Here is a 16,664-nt window from a genome sequence, read left to right as displayed (position 1 = left end):
GTCGCTTGGCTGTTACTTCTTAAAGCTAAAGCACTAAAGTAACTTGACGACTATTACTCGGTTGTCGGACGCAGGATGTTTCCTACACAGGGTGATTTATTTTCTAGTATTAAAAGAAAACTTTAAAGAAACACATTAAAATTTAGTTTTTGAAGAAATATTTTTCATCATAAAGTTTATACTTTGCTATTATACGTCAAACAAAATATCGTTCATATGGCCGCCTCGGTATCTATGACAACAGTCGATTGTGATGCGATACTTTCGATGCCTTTTTTACACATTTCGGGCGGTATTCCGGCCACAACTTGGCGAATGTTATTGTTCAAATGCTTCAAAGTTGCGAAATTGTAGGCCCGATCTTTTGCGTAGCCCTACAAGAACAACGGTGTCAAATCGCATGATCTTAGATTCCAAGAAATGAGCAAGAATTGGTGTTGGAATGTGATTCACAGTAAATAGATGGAAGAGACCACATGAAGGAGCTTCAGAAGACAAAAGAGGCACTGCATTCCGGTACTTGTAACACTACGAAATAGGTTCCATTTGAACAGCTTCAGCCGAGGAACTCGGTGTCGCCAATTTGGTTTGTCGCCAATTTTCACCACCGACCACCAGTTTGTTCACCTGCCCTGCCCTGCCCTATCCAAGCTCCAGATCTCGTGGATCTCGGGAACCCTGACACGAAACCTCGGGAATGCACACGCGAACCGAGTGCACATATTTGCCTTTCGAATGTCATTTGTCGGGTGGTCCGGCTCCGGCCAAGCTCACTCCGGCTAATGGAGCCCGCGCCGGGCCATGGCCGTAGTGGTGTGGTATTATTTGTTGAAAAATAAATCAAAAAGACAACTCCACACTGTGGGCCGGGTCCCTGGACCGGGGCCCGACCCGGCGTCGACTCGTGATTTTCGCGTTCCGTTCCCGGAGTGCCCGTGGCGCCCGGTCGCGGAAAACATGCTAATTTCGCATTCCACTCCCTCCGTGGGGAGTGCAGCGCGCGGAGGGTAATTGAAGCTCGGGCCATAAAAAATTCACGAAAAAAGGAACCCACGGACCACCACCACCATCATCATCATCGTTTCGCGCCACACGGATCGCGTAATGGCGGCGGCCACCGGGTGCAGTTTGCGGCCGGTGGAAAAGGACACCCGGTGGCCCGGTGCCCGTGTAAGTGTAAGTTTGCATTCGGGGGGGCACGAAAATTGGCAATTTATTTGTCGTGCAGAAGTCGGGTGGTGGTGGTCGGGTCGGGTTGCGTGTGGCGGGGCCCTGGAGTGACCAGCGGGCACCGGGCCGCCAGAGGTCGAAAGGTTACCACTTGCTGGGGGCGCGCAAAACACGAACGGACCTATCTCGGATTGCATGCGATTGCGAAAGAGGGCACACGGCGACGGCGGTGCCGACATCCTGGCAGCCCTGCACAGATCCTGCCGAGACGTGGGGCGTTATTAGCTACACGCGCGAGCGCGCGCCCCGACACCCCCGGGCCGCTAATTTGAGGCCCGACAGTGACTAAGCTTTCGTGCCAATTTTATTCTAATCCCGAATCGGCTAAAAAACCGACTACCAAGAATCCTGCCAGAAGCCAGTGACGATAATGGTGCACTTAAGGGGCGCACTTTGGGGCGTCCGGATGTCTTGCTGCGAAGACACGGCTCCGTCCATCGTCCTGGCGGTGATCAGGACACCGGGCCTTATTTGCATAAGCCGTAGAGTTATGACTGACGGTCGCTGCGCTTTGATTTAATGCCCGTGCGGGTCTCTGCTGTTGCCCAGCGGGAAGCCACTCGCATAGACAGGGCCGCCCCTGTCAAGTGCGTACTCCTCCGGGGGACAAAGCTCGTTCTCGCCTCGCGTCTTATCATCGCACTTCTGTCGCAGTGTTTGACCTCGCGCACGGTTTGCAACGTGCGGGACCTGTCGAACCTGTTTTTTTTTGTTTGTTTTCGGGGCCCAACGTGCGGTCCGTCCGAAGTGCGATACGATGTGCTGTTTGTGCGGTTTGCGAGGTCAAACGCACCCCGCCCGACCACCGTTGGACCAGTTTTTCGGTCCTCCCGAATGACCCCGACAAATCCGCATCGGGCGCTTCCTGAGCCGGTCGGACGACCGTCGGTGGCGGTGGTGTGTCGCGCGTTATGGACATCGCCACCCGTATTATTGACACGACACATTATGGATGCACTTTTTGGCTGCACCGAATGCGGAGCGTGCGGAGTTTCGGTAGCGAAGTTCGATGAACTGAACCCAGCCCAGTGAACAAAGAACCTGCAAAAATGACGGAGGGGGGCCATTCAACCATGCCCCAGTAGTGATAGTCTTAGAACACAGTCTTGTTGCCAGCAAAAAGCGCATTCTTTTCCCGCGTTTTGGAAAATGTGTTTATAGTTGAACCTTTGAATCCGGCGCCATAAACAGTATCGCCGATCGCAAATTGGCTTTGGGCTCAACACTTTTGACAACTCAACTGCATCTCGGGGCTTTGGGAGCATCGGAGTGTAACCCTTTATTGCATTATTAACCGAAGACGGGCCATTAAAGACGTCCGCAGTGTGTCTTTTTGCACGACCGGCTCACCGGAGCCGGGAGCAAGGCAGTACCTGTGACTCGCAGGGCGCAAATTTATGCAACTCAACATAGTGCCCATTTCCATACCAAAGAAAAACCCTTTGCCAACCCGTTTGTGCGCACGGGGGTCACACACACGCAGGTAGGTGTGCAATCGCGACCGAACCGTCCATCCGGGATTGTTGTTTTAAGCCTTTCGGTTGTTGTTATTTGGCGTTTATTGTGCGAAAGGATGCGAACCACCATACGTCGGTGGCGGGGTAAGCGAACCCTTTAGGGTGTCCTTTGCGAATTTCAAGCTTCTTTTGCAGGGCGTAGGTCCGCTTCCTTTATGATGGCCTACCTGGGCGGAACAACGTATGCTTGGGATTTACGAGTTTTAACTCTTTCCCGAGGATTGCCAAAAAACAAAAACAGGGACCAACAGCGGACAACAGCCAAATGAGGGAAATTGCAATAAAAGTGGCCGTGCCAAAAGGATCTGCTGCTGCCAGTACATGTCGAGAGGACTCACCGTAGTGGCACCGTAAAGAGCGGACAACGTGTCGCGTCGGCTGCTGCAAAAACGGAGGGATGTGACCATCGATTAGGGCGGCCATAAAATCCGAAAAGGAGCCCAAGTTTTTTTGCCCGCAGACACAGCTAAAGGGTTTTTGGTAGAAAGTAAAAAAAAGGTCACCAATTCACAGCGGCACAGCTTTTTTGCTTGCCATCTTTAAGCAAGAAAAGAAAATCATAAAGCAATTCACGAATTCACTCACATCGTCGGCCGGCGTGGCCTGCTTCGCTATTGTGCGCGCTATGACCAGTGTCAATTGGGAAGCACGGCGGGCGGGGACACTGCAGCAAACTGCAACACAGCAGTAGTAGGCCCTCGTCTTCTGCGTGGCCCTTCGTGTGACCCACGATTCCCCGGTGGCCGATGGCGCGCCACTCGGCTATCTATCTTATTTCTGATTAATTTAATTAATTACTCCCCTCACTGAGGGCGGCCTAGGACTGTGCAGGCCATTTTATTGCTAACGCCGGTTGCAGCTCCGCTCAATTGAGCGAGCCTGCGGATCCTGATTAATAGGAAAACCGAAGCCAACTTTGTTCAATCAATTAATAGACGGTGTGGCGGAGAATTATTGATCGCTGTCAGAGGCTTTCTGTCGCTATGAGGGTCGCCGTCGACTCAAGTTTGCGCATTTTCTTCGCATTCTTCGCGCGATGCACCCAATTGATACAATGATCTCGTTATGCTGGTGGCACACGCACCCACACACACACACACGCACACGCACAGATAGTTGTTTCGGTGGCTTTGGCCTCTGGATACGCACGTAGCTGCGGCCGGGCGTGAAAAGTCCGCGCGCCCAACCCAAGGTTGGGCGGCGGCGACGACCCTCTCGGTCGCCGACTCCCATGCACCACCACCACCACCACCACCTATCGGACGCTCTCGATCTCTCTCGCATTGGGTCGGCCTTTTTTGGGGTGGCCAAAAAGCGCACCCAGAGAGCGGGCGCGAGTGCACTGACCGCTGAATTTAATTCGACGAATGTCCAGAGAGTGCGTGCTTGGCTGTGTGTGCGAGAGCGCATCACGCGCGCCGCCGCCGTCGTCGTCGTCCCACCCGACATTAGAACTGGTTCTGCAGTCAGTGGGTTTGCGTAGGTTCGCTTGCACCCCACCGGGGCGGCCAGAGAGCGAGACAGCGGCCAGAGCGGTGCACCGATGCGTGTGAGATATAGGTACACGGACGGACGGACGGCCCTCTGCCCCTTATCGGTCCCCCAGGAAGCAATTATGGTTGCCGCGGGGCGCGACCACCGGGGCCGGGTTTGCTATCTGCTGCATCATCCGCGGCGCAAGATGGCGTCGTTATCAGTGCGTTCGCTCGACGACGACGACGACGACGACGAGTCCGGTAAAAGCTCGAAGAATTGGCCAAGAACCGAATGAAGAACGCGAAGATCGAGGATCGCTGAAGAAGCGATCGATCGAGAATTGGTTCCAAATTGGAAACGAATAGCCTCTGCCTCGTGGTAAGATCGCTTTCCAAGGGGGAATTCCACTTGCCCATTGTTTCGCGGGGTGAAACGAGTGTTGTCAACTCCCGGGTACCGCAAAGGAAGGCAAAGCAAGGTAGCCCGCTGGGCGCGCCTGGCTGGTAGCTCTGCCTGCCTGCATCCTGATTGCTGATTCTTTTATTGTGGTTATACTTAAGGGCATAATCGACACACACAGCCCTGCGTGCTGCGCTGTTTTGGGCCATTTAGCGTCAATGGGAAGCGGGAATGCGATGCGTACGTGTGCAATTTCTTCCTTTGTCCACCGGCCGCACCCACACCCCCGGGACCCTGGACCGTGCCCGGGGATGAGCAAAAAAGGACTCCGAAGAAGGGACGGAGCAAAAAAACACCCGAAACCCCGTAAAAAGGAACACCGGCAACCGGCGGAGAGTGCAGTGCTCGAGAGGATGCGTCGTCGAAGGAAGCGAACCATTGCCATTGTTGTTTGCGAAGGCTTTTCCGATTCCGGACTCCATGGTTTATTGTTTCTTTGGCAAATTCCCTAACCCTTTGTGTCGCCTTCAGTCGTGGGTTGTGTCTCGATCGCTCAATTTGTCAATCGTTCCGGACCCGAGGTTGTTTATTGCTCTCATTCATGGTTACGTCAGCAGGGTAATCGTTTCCGAGAGGTAAAAAACAACCGCCCAAAAGCGTACCTAAGCCCGGATCCCGGATCGACAAGCTTTTCACAGAGGGCGACGCAGCAGTATGCGGTGCGGGTAGTCCGCTAGAGCTAGAGTGGCCGCCATTCAGTGGCCTAAAATTGGGCCACTTCATTCATGCGATCCGACGAACCGAATCGAAGGACCCAATCGGAGGCGGCCAACATCTTTTCTTGATTATTTAATTAATTAAATGAGGTACCGGCTGCTCGGGGTGGCGTGAAGCACCAGGCGTCCGCTTCGCAATTCGCATGAAACATTAAAATAAAATTTTATTTGCAAAATACCATAAATTCGTGTCGCATTATTCTCAGTTTCGATTGTTGCGTGGTCGTGTCAATCGTGCCAATCGCATGACGGGGATCGCCACAATCGCTGCGAGAGCATAACACGGACACCACGGGGCCAACGTACAAACAGCATAAGAAGGAGGGAAGCGCATAAGCGCAACGCGGTGGCGGTGTAGCGGAAGATTGAAAAATAGATTCTTCGCTCTATCTTCGCCTCCTATCGATCGCTGTGCGGACGGGCGTTCGTTCCGGGCGTTGTTATGATGAAACTTGCCTCCGACAACAAACTTTTTGGCTCACACACCGTGTGTACGTGTGTGTGGGTAAAGCAGCGTATGTGTGTGTGTTTGCTCTTCACGATCGCGCCAAGCAGCGATTCGCAGCGCAGGCTAACCGAAAAATGCATCCCTTTCGGGTCACTCAGCTCTATATGTTGCTCGCTCTTTCGTTCACGCAATTCCGCGCCGTGGAACTCACGCACCGCCGCGTTCGAAGAAGTGCATCATCCCCTCCACCACCACGGGGTCGCATTTCGCGGTTCCCCCACCTTTCTATGCTGCAGGCCCGGCGCGATCGCGAAGGGCCTCGCGTTGCGATACACACAACACCGAGCCCTATCCTATATCGCTGGGCAGAGGCTGCAGCGGGCGCGAGTGGCGTGCAAGGGTGCAAGGGTGCGACCTACACACAGATGAGTGTCGTTGTGGGCCCTTTCAAAAAAAAACCGAGACAGTCGCCGGGCCGGCCAAGCCCTACCAGGGAGCCAGACAGGGACAGCGCCACGGGCGCGATTGCGAGAATTTTCGGTTGTGTGGCTTTCGTTTGCGAGATGAAAACGCAATCAGAAAAGGGTCACCCGGGAGCGAGAGCGAGACGGCCAGGCGGTCCCTTTCCGGGGTGGTGGTGCAGCATGAAAATGGCCTGCCTTTTGGCGGACGAACGGAGGGAGCGAGCGGGACAGCGCACTCCGGCCGGGGATTGCACTCTGCAAAAGGGTTTTCGGAAAGGTTCTCAGAGCGCATCCGCACGAGGGAGCGAGGGAGAGACCGTGAGTGAGAAGGGGAAAAAGGATCGGCCTAGAGGACGAAGGTCCCTGAAGGGCGACGACGACGACGATGAGAGGCACGCGGCAAGGCGAGGTCGGTGCCTGGACCGGAGCGAGACGGCGCGAGGGCTCTCATTGTGTGCGGCGCACACACACACGGCCTCGGCCGTTCCGTCCGGCACTGACCCGCCTGGCCCTGGCCCCGGCCGACCGACGACAACATTGCGACTTCGGCGATTTTTCGGCGGCGCACTGGGCGCTTTGGTTTCGGCCGAAACCGCATCGGAGTCAGTAGCGAAAAGTCCGCTCGCTGGAAAGCACACGTCGTCGTCCGCCGTCCCTGCCGTCCCGAGAGACGCGGTCGCGTCCTGTTTTTCCCCGAGAACGAGAACCGACGAACGAACTTTTGGCAAACATCTCGAATTTGTTGCCATTTTTTGCCAGCCTCTCTCTCGTTCTGGAGGGTGAAGGAATTCCATCAATAAGACCCAGTAGGAGTGATCCGGAGTGTCCGATAGTTACGCGAATGATACGCGCTTGTGGTGTTTTTGGTGCGCCCCCCGGGAAGAAGCGTCGGTGATCCGAGCCGTGATCTAAAGTGTGATCCTCTTTCTTTCCCCACCACGCGGCGTGGCAGAGATTGGCAGGAAGGCCCCAACGCCAGGCGGCCAGCAGTGCACCCGGGAGCTGGTGATCGCCCTCCCCGGGGCTCCTCTCACCGGAAATGCGTCGTGCGCCCGTGCCAAACGCAACAGAATGCAGTGCCGGAAGTGATGCAGTTAGTAGTGCAACCCCAGATCGATTGACACTGAGAGTGGGGGTCGATCACGAACTTCGCCTGTAGAGGCATGCGGCACCAGAGTGCAGTGTGCGACCAACAGTGACACTACTTAACAGCCCTCCTAACGAACGAACGAACGAAGAACGGTGTGAATCGAGTAGTAAAGTGAATCGAAAAGTTTCGCGAAGAAGGCGACGCAAAAAGCGTCGTAAAAAGTGCCGTCAACCCTCTTCTAGTAGCCAACAGCGGCAGTAGCAGGCCTACTACGTTACTTCTCGCGCAGTAGTTCGTAGTACAGGGCGCGCGCCCCACCGCTACAACCGCAACAACGATCCTCGCACCTCGCACAGCAGCAGCAGCAACAGCAGCAACATAACTTTGATCGAGATCGATCCAACACACACACTCGTCGAAGTCCCAATTTTTGCAATAACTCTTTCGGAACTTGCTGTGCTTGAGGTTATCAAAATTATTTCTTCACTTTCAAAAAACATCCCAAATCGGGTTAAAAAACGAATCCCGATCCTGTGTGTCCCACCTATCTACGTGTACCAGCATTCCAATTGACTGACCAAACGGAACCCACTCGCTCGCGAAACCAACGAAGGGAGCCTTTTTTATTCCCGAAACTGTAACGTGTGATCTTAGTGCAACGCGAAAGTCAGCGCTCTCTCTATCTCTCTATCTCTCTATCTCTCGTGTGGAGAGTGTGTCTCATACGTACACCACGGCGCCCGTTCAGTGTGATGATCGTGAGCCGCACTGAGCATCGAGGCCACGATCGCTACTAGACTACTAGACTACTAGTAGAACCCCAGCAGCAACAGCAGCAGAAGAGGCCGCAAAGTCCTTGGCACAGGTATGTACAATGTTTCGAACCCCTTCCCGAAGCTAGCGCCTACTTGATCGCTTCGACTCGTATCGTACTCGGAACCTGCGGACTTGTGCGAATATCGCTTCCCAAAGCATCGATCGATCCTCTTTCGTTCGGCAGCGCATCAAGTGACAGAGTTAGTTCGCATCGGCCCAATACCCAGAGTTTTTCCGGCCCACATGTGGCACATTGCACAACACCGGAGCGTAGAAATCCCGAAGGGACCGAAGCGTCGCTCGTTTGTTGGTCAGATGTTTCCTCTCGGGTTCACGCCGGGGATGTGTTTGCTGTGAGTCTCGCTAGCAAAGCAGACGGCTATTTTGCAGACGGCAGAGCACGCTGCTGCTGCTGCTGTGGGCTTCTGTTGACGCGGGGACGCATGCATGTGTCCAGACGCTTCCCGGAACGGACCAGACATTCGATATCTTTTGGCTGCGGGCGAGCGAAATGCCGATACCAAAATGGCGTGCACTGCAACTGCAATTTCGAGGCTCTTGAGGTGCCTTCGCTCCGTCGCGATAGTTCCCAGCTGAGCCCCTCCGGCGATAAGATGGTGCATTGATGGCGCAAACAGGCCTTTATCATCTGCCGGCCCGTGGGAGAGGTTATTTACGCAACGGGAAATGCTGCTAGCAATCTCTGGAATTCAGCAATCTTGGCCTCGTTATTTGCACGGTTTTCTGTGCTAGGGCTTTACTATCAGTTCCGACCGGGAGGTCCGACGAGCGAGGAATGCAATCTTCTTTCGGTCAACTATAGTTTCGGACACAGAAAACAAGAAGCAGTCGTGGGAAAGCACAGTGTCTGTCCTTGGGATCGCTGCGACCCGCAAGTAAGGTGCTTCCGGTGAAGTTTCGAGCAGAGTTGATCGGTTCTTCGGCGACCCGGGATTGTGTGTGATTAATGGCAGCGCGAACTAATCGACCCCCGATAACACGCAGTATCAGGATCCAAGTCAAGAGAGCGCAGAAGGATGCTGCGAAGGGAACCGAAAGAAGAGGCACTCCTCGTCGTGGCCGTCAATAAATCATGACTTTTACGGGGCCGGTGGGAAAACGGTGAGACGGCCGTCGTCGTTGTTCACCTACACGCCTGGGGTGTAGCAGCGCTGTTTTTTTCGCTTAGTGAAGATCTAATGCACGATACCTTATACCTGCCGGGTGCACCTTCCGGGCCTTTAGCAAGCCCGGGGGCTCTCCCGGCACCTTATAAGCCAATATTGCACAATGGGTCGACCCGTGGCTCTCCGACCTGACCTGAACGGCGCACGATCCTTGCAGGCAGCCGTCGTGTGCAAGTGCAAAAATCTCCTCCGGGGTCCTTAGCGAGCTTATCCGAGCTTTGCTGTGCGTGCTTCTTTCGCAAAGGAAGGAGATCACCACTACTGGCCCAAATTAGGACATCTAGCCTAAAAGCCGATGATGGTGGGAAGAGTGTCAAGGATTATTAACGGGCTTTGACTCCGGCTTCGGGTCAGCCAAAAAGAATGGCAATGTGTGCACCCTGTTAAACCCTGAGCCAGAATTTAACCTACTTACCGCAGCAGGGTGTTCCGGACGGAGCTCCGTTTCCGGCGGAGTGCCCAGAATTGTGCGCCAAAAAAAAGCAGCGAAGGAAACCCTTTAGGAATGACGTGTGGGATGAACCCAAATTGGCGCGACGGCCCCTCAGGGTGGTCACGCGATTCCGGTCCGAGGACGACTTACTGTTTGTGTGTGTGTGTGTGTGTGTGGGTCACCTTAGAGTAACCTTTGCTAGTTTCTTTTTTTGGAACGAATGAAAGAAATCTGATAAATCCGCGCGGTTCGTGAGCGCACACTGGACACCGTTTCCGGAGCGCGCCCGCGGTTCCGCTGGTCCGAAAGACAACGCCGATAAGCCGACTGACCACCAAGTCGGCCAAGCACGGGAAACACCGGAAGTTCCGATTCGGGGAAGATGGTTGTTGTTATTTTGCACGTTATTCGCAAATGCCACGCCACGGCCGGCCGGTCGGGCCAGCCAGGTGTGATGGTGGGGCCGTCGGACGGAAGATAAGCCACCGGACGAAGTAAACCCCTGCCGGAGGTAAAGAGTTGAGAGACCATTCAGAAAGAGTGAGCAAGTGTGTAGGGGATAGCGATGGCCGATGCGGGGCTCTCCGCTTGGGTCATACAAAAAGTGTCCGCAATTTTTCATCGCTAGATGGTGTTGCTGTTCGCAATAAGTGGGCAATCTGGCAATACTTCTGTATCCAAAGCCATCTTTGTTTTGTTCCTCTTTGGGTTTCTGGATCTATCAAGTGTTTGGATTTTAAACTGCCGATTACTTGACATTTAAAACGTCAAACTTCATTCTGGAAATTGTAAACATTTAGTAAAAACTATGACTTTTACGAAATGGGACGCGATACGCTTGCAGAAATGCATACAGCGACTGACACAATTTTGTACCCTTTCTTAGGAACCCAAACCACCGTAACCACCCTAACGGACAAAGATCTTCTTTGTTGGAACGGACCAAGCCCCGCATTATCACCTTCTTAGGCATTTGTATCAAAGTTGATGAACTGGCTGTGGTCGAACCGATAAATCGGGAGTTCTGCCCTTCGCGAACCTTGGGGTAGACTTTTGGTTGGACCCAACATTATCAAACCCTTACGCACCCGTGTGTGATTCACGGTGTCGCCATCGCCACTGGAACGCGCGCGAAACTAGTAAACAACCCTCTGTGATGTGTGCCCTTCCGCCCGGCCCAATCCGCCCGATTTCGAAGGTCCGAGCGATAAAGAGCGAAGCGTGTAGCGGCTGTTGTTGTTGTTGTTTCCACCCTCGATCTCGATGGCGACGATGATACTGATACGCGGCCCCGTGGGACGCGCGTTTTTTTGCGTTTTGGCAAAACTCTTCCACAGGACGCCTCAAGGTCACAGCCGGGAAGGCCTCACAGACGCCGTCACGCAGCAGCAGCAGCAAGATGGGTAGCAGCGAGGGGCAGACGTACTGTCTGCGGTGGAACAACCACAAGTCGAACCTGGTCGAGATCCTGTTCGCGCTAATCAAGATGGAGTGCTACGTCGACTGCACGATCTACGTGGACGAGCAGGTCCAGTTCAAGGCGCACCGGGTCGTGCTGGCGGCCAACTCGCCCTACTTCCAGTCGATCCTGCAGGACGTGCCGATGGACCACTGCAGCATCCTGTTCCCGGGCGTGCAGGAGTTCGAGATGCGCGCCCTGCTCGAGTACATGTACACGGGCGAGGTGAGCGTGACGCAGGCGCAGATCCCTCGGATCATGAAGATCGCCGAACAGCTGGAGGTGAAGGGCCTCTACGACATGGCCGACCTTAAGGGAGGTGGCGGCGGCGGTGGTGGCGGGGGCATCGGAGGACGCTTCGACATCGACCACCACCAGCACCAGCTGCTGCAGAACCACCATCATCGGGACCCGGCCACGATGCTGTTGGCCAGCAACAACAACTACAACAAGGCCGGAAGCGGCGCTGGCCACTGCAGCTCGGCGGCCGCATCCTCCTCGTCCGCGTTTCAGTCGGCCCCGTCACCCGGTGCCATCGCCACATCGTCGACGGCCACGAACGTAGTGTCGCAGGCGCACAGCAGCAGCTCGTCACCACCTTGCACCACCTACAAGTCACCCTACTCCAGCCTGTACTCGCGCAGTCCGGGTGCGGTGGAGCGGGACCGCGAGCGCGAGGAACGCAGCCGCGACCGGTCTGCCTCTTTCTCGCACTCCACCACCACTCCGACCACGTCCTCACCACACGCAGCCTCCTCCAGCGGAGCCGGCGCCATCGCCACGACGATCCAACAGATCGGTGGCTCGGTAGCCGGCGGTGGGGCCTCCACATCGTCGTCATCGGCGGCGGCCGCCGCCGCCCTAGCCGCCGGCTGGCCTGCCCTTGGCGCCCAGATTCCGGTCACGCTCGCCCAGACCCAGCTCCACAGTATGCTCAGCTCGGCGTACGACTCCAGCACCGACATGAACCCGCTCAAGCGCAAGAAACTCCAGTCGATGTCGAGCATGATGCGCGACACCCCGATCCTGCGGAATGTCCTCGCTCAAGCCAACCCGCCCGACTCGTCGCAACCCCTCGTCGGTGGTTCTCCCTCTTCGGCGGCGGCGGCCGCAGTGGCCACCATCCAAACCGGAAGCCTGCATCTGAAGGGATCCGGCGGCGGAGGCGCCGGTAGCGGCGTCTGTGGCTCCGGAGTCCAGGAGCACCCGGAGCGTCCCAGCAGTCACCACTCGAACGGTAGTGGTTACGGCAAGGTAAGTACCTCCTGCCCCCATGTAACCATCCTTCCCGACATGTCTGACACTGGTTTCATTCCTTCAGTTGATCAAGGAACCACCCCACTCACCGTACGCGGACAAGTCCTTCGAGGACGAGCTGCTAGAGTCGCCCCATGGTGGCGGCGGCGGCGGCTTCGGTGGCGGCGCTGATCCACGGCTCGCCTCGTACGTGCCGCAGCATCAGCAGCAGAAACCGGAGTGGAAGCGCTACAAGCAGTACACCCGGACGGACATCCTGAACGCGATCGACTGCGTGCGGAAGGGGATGAGTGCGCTGCAGGCGTCGCGCAAGTTCGGTGTCCCTTCGCGCACCCTCTACGACAAGGTGAAGAAGCTGGGCATCACGACGGGCCGTCCGATTAACCGGGCCCTCAAGCGATCGCCCAGTTCCGGTGGCAGTCCGGCTCCGTTCCCGTACGGATTGAGCGGGACGACGCACCACCCGCACAGCCACATGTTCCCCGGTGGCACGGGGGGTGCCGGTGCACCGGGTGACCCTCACCAACACCACCACCAGCACCAACACCAGCAGCTTCCGTCGCAGTCCTCGCAGCAGCATCAGCAGCAGGATGACGACGAGTCGGGGCCATCGGCGGCAGCGGCCGCGGCAGCAGCAGCCGCCGCAGCGGCCGCAGCCCTCGCCCATCATGAAGCGGCCGGGCGGATGATTAAGCTGGAGCACGGCAGTCACCACGGAGGGTTGCCACCGACGATACCACACCCGGCGGCCGCACTGCTCGACCCGTCGTTCCTGCAGCAGGCGCTGGAGGCGCGTGGTGGCGACATTGCGGGGCGCGAGGCACTCCACGCGATGGCGTTTGCCGCGGCCGCCCATGCCGCCGTGAACGGGATGAGCACGTCACCCGGAACCCACGGCACCGCCCGCTCACCCAGCCCGAACGTCCTCATGAAGTACATGCGCTCCGTTTCGATGAGCTCCCCGGAGGATGCGGCCGATCTGCATCACCATGGGGGGCACCACCACCATCACCACGGTCACCACCATCATGGGCCGCACCCGGATGAGGTACCCGGTGACCACGGCCATCACCATCCGGCCGGTGACCGGCACCATCAGAATGGCGGCCGGCGGCGGGATGCCCTTGCCGACGAACTGCCGATGGAGCAGGACTCGATCGACGAGACCGGCAGTGAGTGTGGTGCCGGGGGTCGCGCGTCCTCGAGTGGTGCCGGCGGCGGCGGGGTCGGTCCGGACGATCACGTGGAGGACCTCTCGATGGGCCCCAAACGCGACTCGTCCGAAGAGCGGCGCGGTCTCTCGCTGTCACCCGTCAGTGGCGGCCACGTTGTGCGCCGTCTACCGTCAAGGTCACCGTCTCCCGCGCCGCCACCACCACCGCCACCAGTACCCCAACAGCCAGCACAACAAGGGGTCATAGTGCCTGGGCCGGGCAAGCTAAAGGAGGACTACAACCTGGCCATCAAGCGCGAGATCATGGCCAACGACAGCAGCAACGCGGTCGGCCCCACGACGGAGTCTTCGTAGGGGCCGGCGGGGAGAAGGTCCCCGCCCTCGTCGCTACCACAGCCGCCGCCAGTGCCGCCGCCGCCAGTGCCGCCGCCGTGCACCGTATCCTGAACTGTAAATATTGTTTGACCTTTGTTACTCGCTCCCACCATCCAGAGATCCGATGGACGGCTCCACTGTTTCCAGTGGCCCCTCGCCTAGTGTGTAATCTGACACACACACACACACACGCACACGCGCGCGGCTTTAGTCGATTCGCGATTGTTATTCCTTGGCCGATTGCCCGATTCGCGGGCAGTGCCTTCAGTTAAGTTACCAGCAACCATATGGTTGTGCCCACCGATCCCCACCGAGAACCGCTCCGGACCGAATCCTGTGTGTGTGCAAGAGAGAGCGAGAGGGAGAATAAACGGTTTAATCTGTCCCTCTCGAAAGAAAAACAATAGACTGAGCAGAAGAAGTTACCACAGAGGAGATAGATTTTTTCTCGGTTTTAGTCCGGATCCGGATACGAAAGAGAGAGCGAGTGTGTGTGTGTGTGTGCAATCCGGAATCCTTTTTTCCCGGGACATCTTAGATGAATTCTCAGAAAGGGGCGCAGGGCCCCCCTTATTATTAATCGGCACACACACCCAATACGCGTTGTTGTTGATTTGTGTGTGTGTGTGTGTGTGCACGTCGTGCACTGTCCGTACTAAGGCCTCTTCATGCAGAGAGGCATCTAAAGTTAAGCTTAGTTTCCAGATGTAAATAGGCATACTTTCTTTCGGAACCTTACGAAACTAAACCTAAACGATGATCCTTATTTCGGGCGGCAAAAAGTGGTCCGGCATTTTTAAAGCAAACTCTGGGTGTTCCCACTCTAACTTACTTCTAACCACTAAACGGTGTGCTCGTGTGTGTGTGTGTGTGTAATATTAATTTAAGTTTCCTTCCTTAGCGACACACTATATTATAGTTTGTGAACACCGACAAAACCGGAGGTGGCAAATCCTTCTGGCGCCTTCTGAAAAATCTAATTGACTAGTTGAGCCGTAAGTGCATGTTAAGCGAGTTACGAGGTTATGTTAAGGGCGAACATTGTGCGCTGCGACACCACTGAGTGCCTCTATAGAGTTATTGATTCCTACCGATTAAATGTTAAAAGAAAAAAATGAAAAAATCAGAAAAACAACGCAACACTGAACGCTGGAGACTCGTCGCCGGTCGTCATTAAAATTATATTTTGACTAGAACAACTAGAGCAAAGAGAGAGCCCAGCGAGAGAAGCAGCAGCAGCAAACAACGCAAAAATCTTAAACAATACTCTGATTGGTTTTTGTTGGTCACTGTTATTGCGCAACAGCCATATACAATTCTCTTTCTCTCTCTATCTCTCTCTCCTCGATAGCAGCTGAGCATTAGACAAGATGCAAGTAGTAGATCCTAGTAGTCCTATGTAGAACGCATGTAGCATGGAATGTTGATCCACACACACACACACGCAGACACACAACTAGTAGATCTAATGCGCCGCCAATGAGCAAAAGAAAAGAAAAGAAAAACTATTCAAAAAAAAGGGTAAATAAAAATATATCAAAAAGTAATGCCATATAAACATTCTCCTAACGACTAGAGAGGGAGGTAATAGTAGTAGTAGCAAGTGTAGCGAGAAGAAGACGAGCGAGAGTATCAAACTAGAATGGAAATATATCGTTGACACGCGCACGACCGGACAGGCGGATCACCGAACGGAAGTTACTTCTTTTAAGATGCGCTAGCCGCCCCCCTATATACTACGGTTATTAATTACACACACACCCCTAGTGTTACACACCAATATTAAATAGTTATTGAAAAGACTGACCTAATGATCCTGTTTGTTGTAACTAAAACGTGTGGGACTTTAAGGAGTAAGCGAAGCGAGTGTGTGTGTACGCGCGCGCGCGCGAGGGAAAAGCAGCAAAATGGAACTTCTTTCAACCACCACCACCACCACCGTTCCAAGCCGATCGTGGCCGATCGGATTCATTTCCACCTCATTTTTGCTTCGATACTGTCAGCGCACCCTTAGGTGCCCTCCGTCATAACGGGATGCAAAAGACTGAGTTCCATGTTTCCTTACTGCGTTTTTCCCGGACACATCCTCACATATCCACCGACGCACACACCGCGCAGCATCGTCACAAAAAAATCGCGTTCGATCAATAAGTTAAGAGCAGTGTTTCTTAGTGCATGGGTAGTAGGGGCGCGCGCGCGGATGGCGGCCCGACCAAGAGCGGAAGTCTTGGAGCGGAAGTGTGCCGCAATAAGAATAGTGCTGGGGTGATGCAATATTCATGAAAGAGAGAGTGATGATAAATTGAAGAGAAAGTTTTTCTCGGGGACACCACATCCTCCAGTGGGGAGTATTGCTAAGCCAAATCATCAAAGAGAACGTCAGGAAGCAACAATATATGGCGACTATTGGGGGGTGATCCTAGCAAAAGGAACACTAATCGAAATACGGGGCGCGCAACTCGAGAGGAGTTGCGCGCGCATCTACTATTTAGCATCATCCCTTAGTCATTGTCTTTATTAGCGATCAGTAGCGACCGGTAGAGCGATCCAAAATTATTATGTA

The 16,664-nt window shown here is 55.0% G+C and overlaps 1 protein-coding gene across 1 annotated transcript; it reads left to right on the top strand.

Moving 5' to 3' along the window:
• Positions 1-11,235: 11,235 nt before the first annotated feature.
• Positions 11,236-14,080, top strand: LOC128268265 (longitudinals lacking protein, isoforms A/B/D/L-like). Its single transcript, XM_053005314.1, has 3 exons — positions 11,236-12,451; positions 12,491-12,549; positions 12,617-14,080. The coding sequence occupies exons 1-3, from the start codon at positions 11,236-11,238 to the stop codon at positions 14,078-14,080; spliced, it is 2,739 nt and encodes a 912-aa protein (XP_052861274.1).
• The last annotated feature ends 2,584 nt before the right edge of the window (positions 14,081-16,664 follow it).

Source organism: Anopheles cruzii, chromosome 2, assembly GCF_943734635.1.
Source record: "Anopheles cruzii chromosome 2, idAnoCruzAS_RS32_06, whole genome shotgun sequence".
NCBI classification, from domain to species: domain Eukaryota; kingdom Metazoa; phylum Arthropoda; class Insecta; order Diptera; family Culicidae; genus Anopheles; species Anopheles cruzii.
The sequence above is the reverse complement of the archived record's forward strand: the minus strand, read 5'-3'. Positions and strand labels throughout refer to the sequence as shown.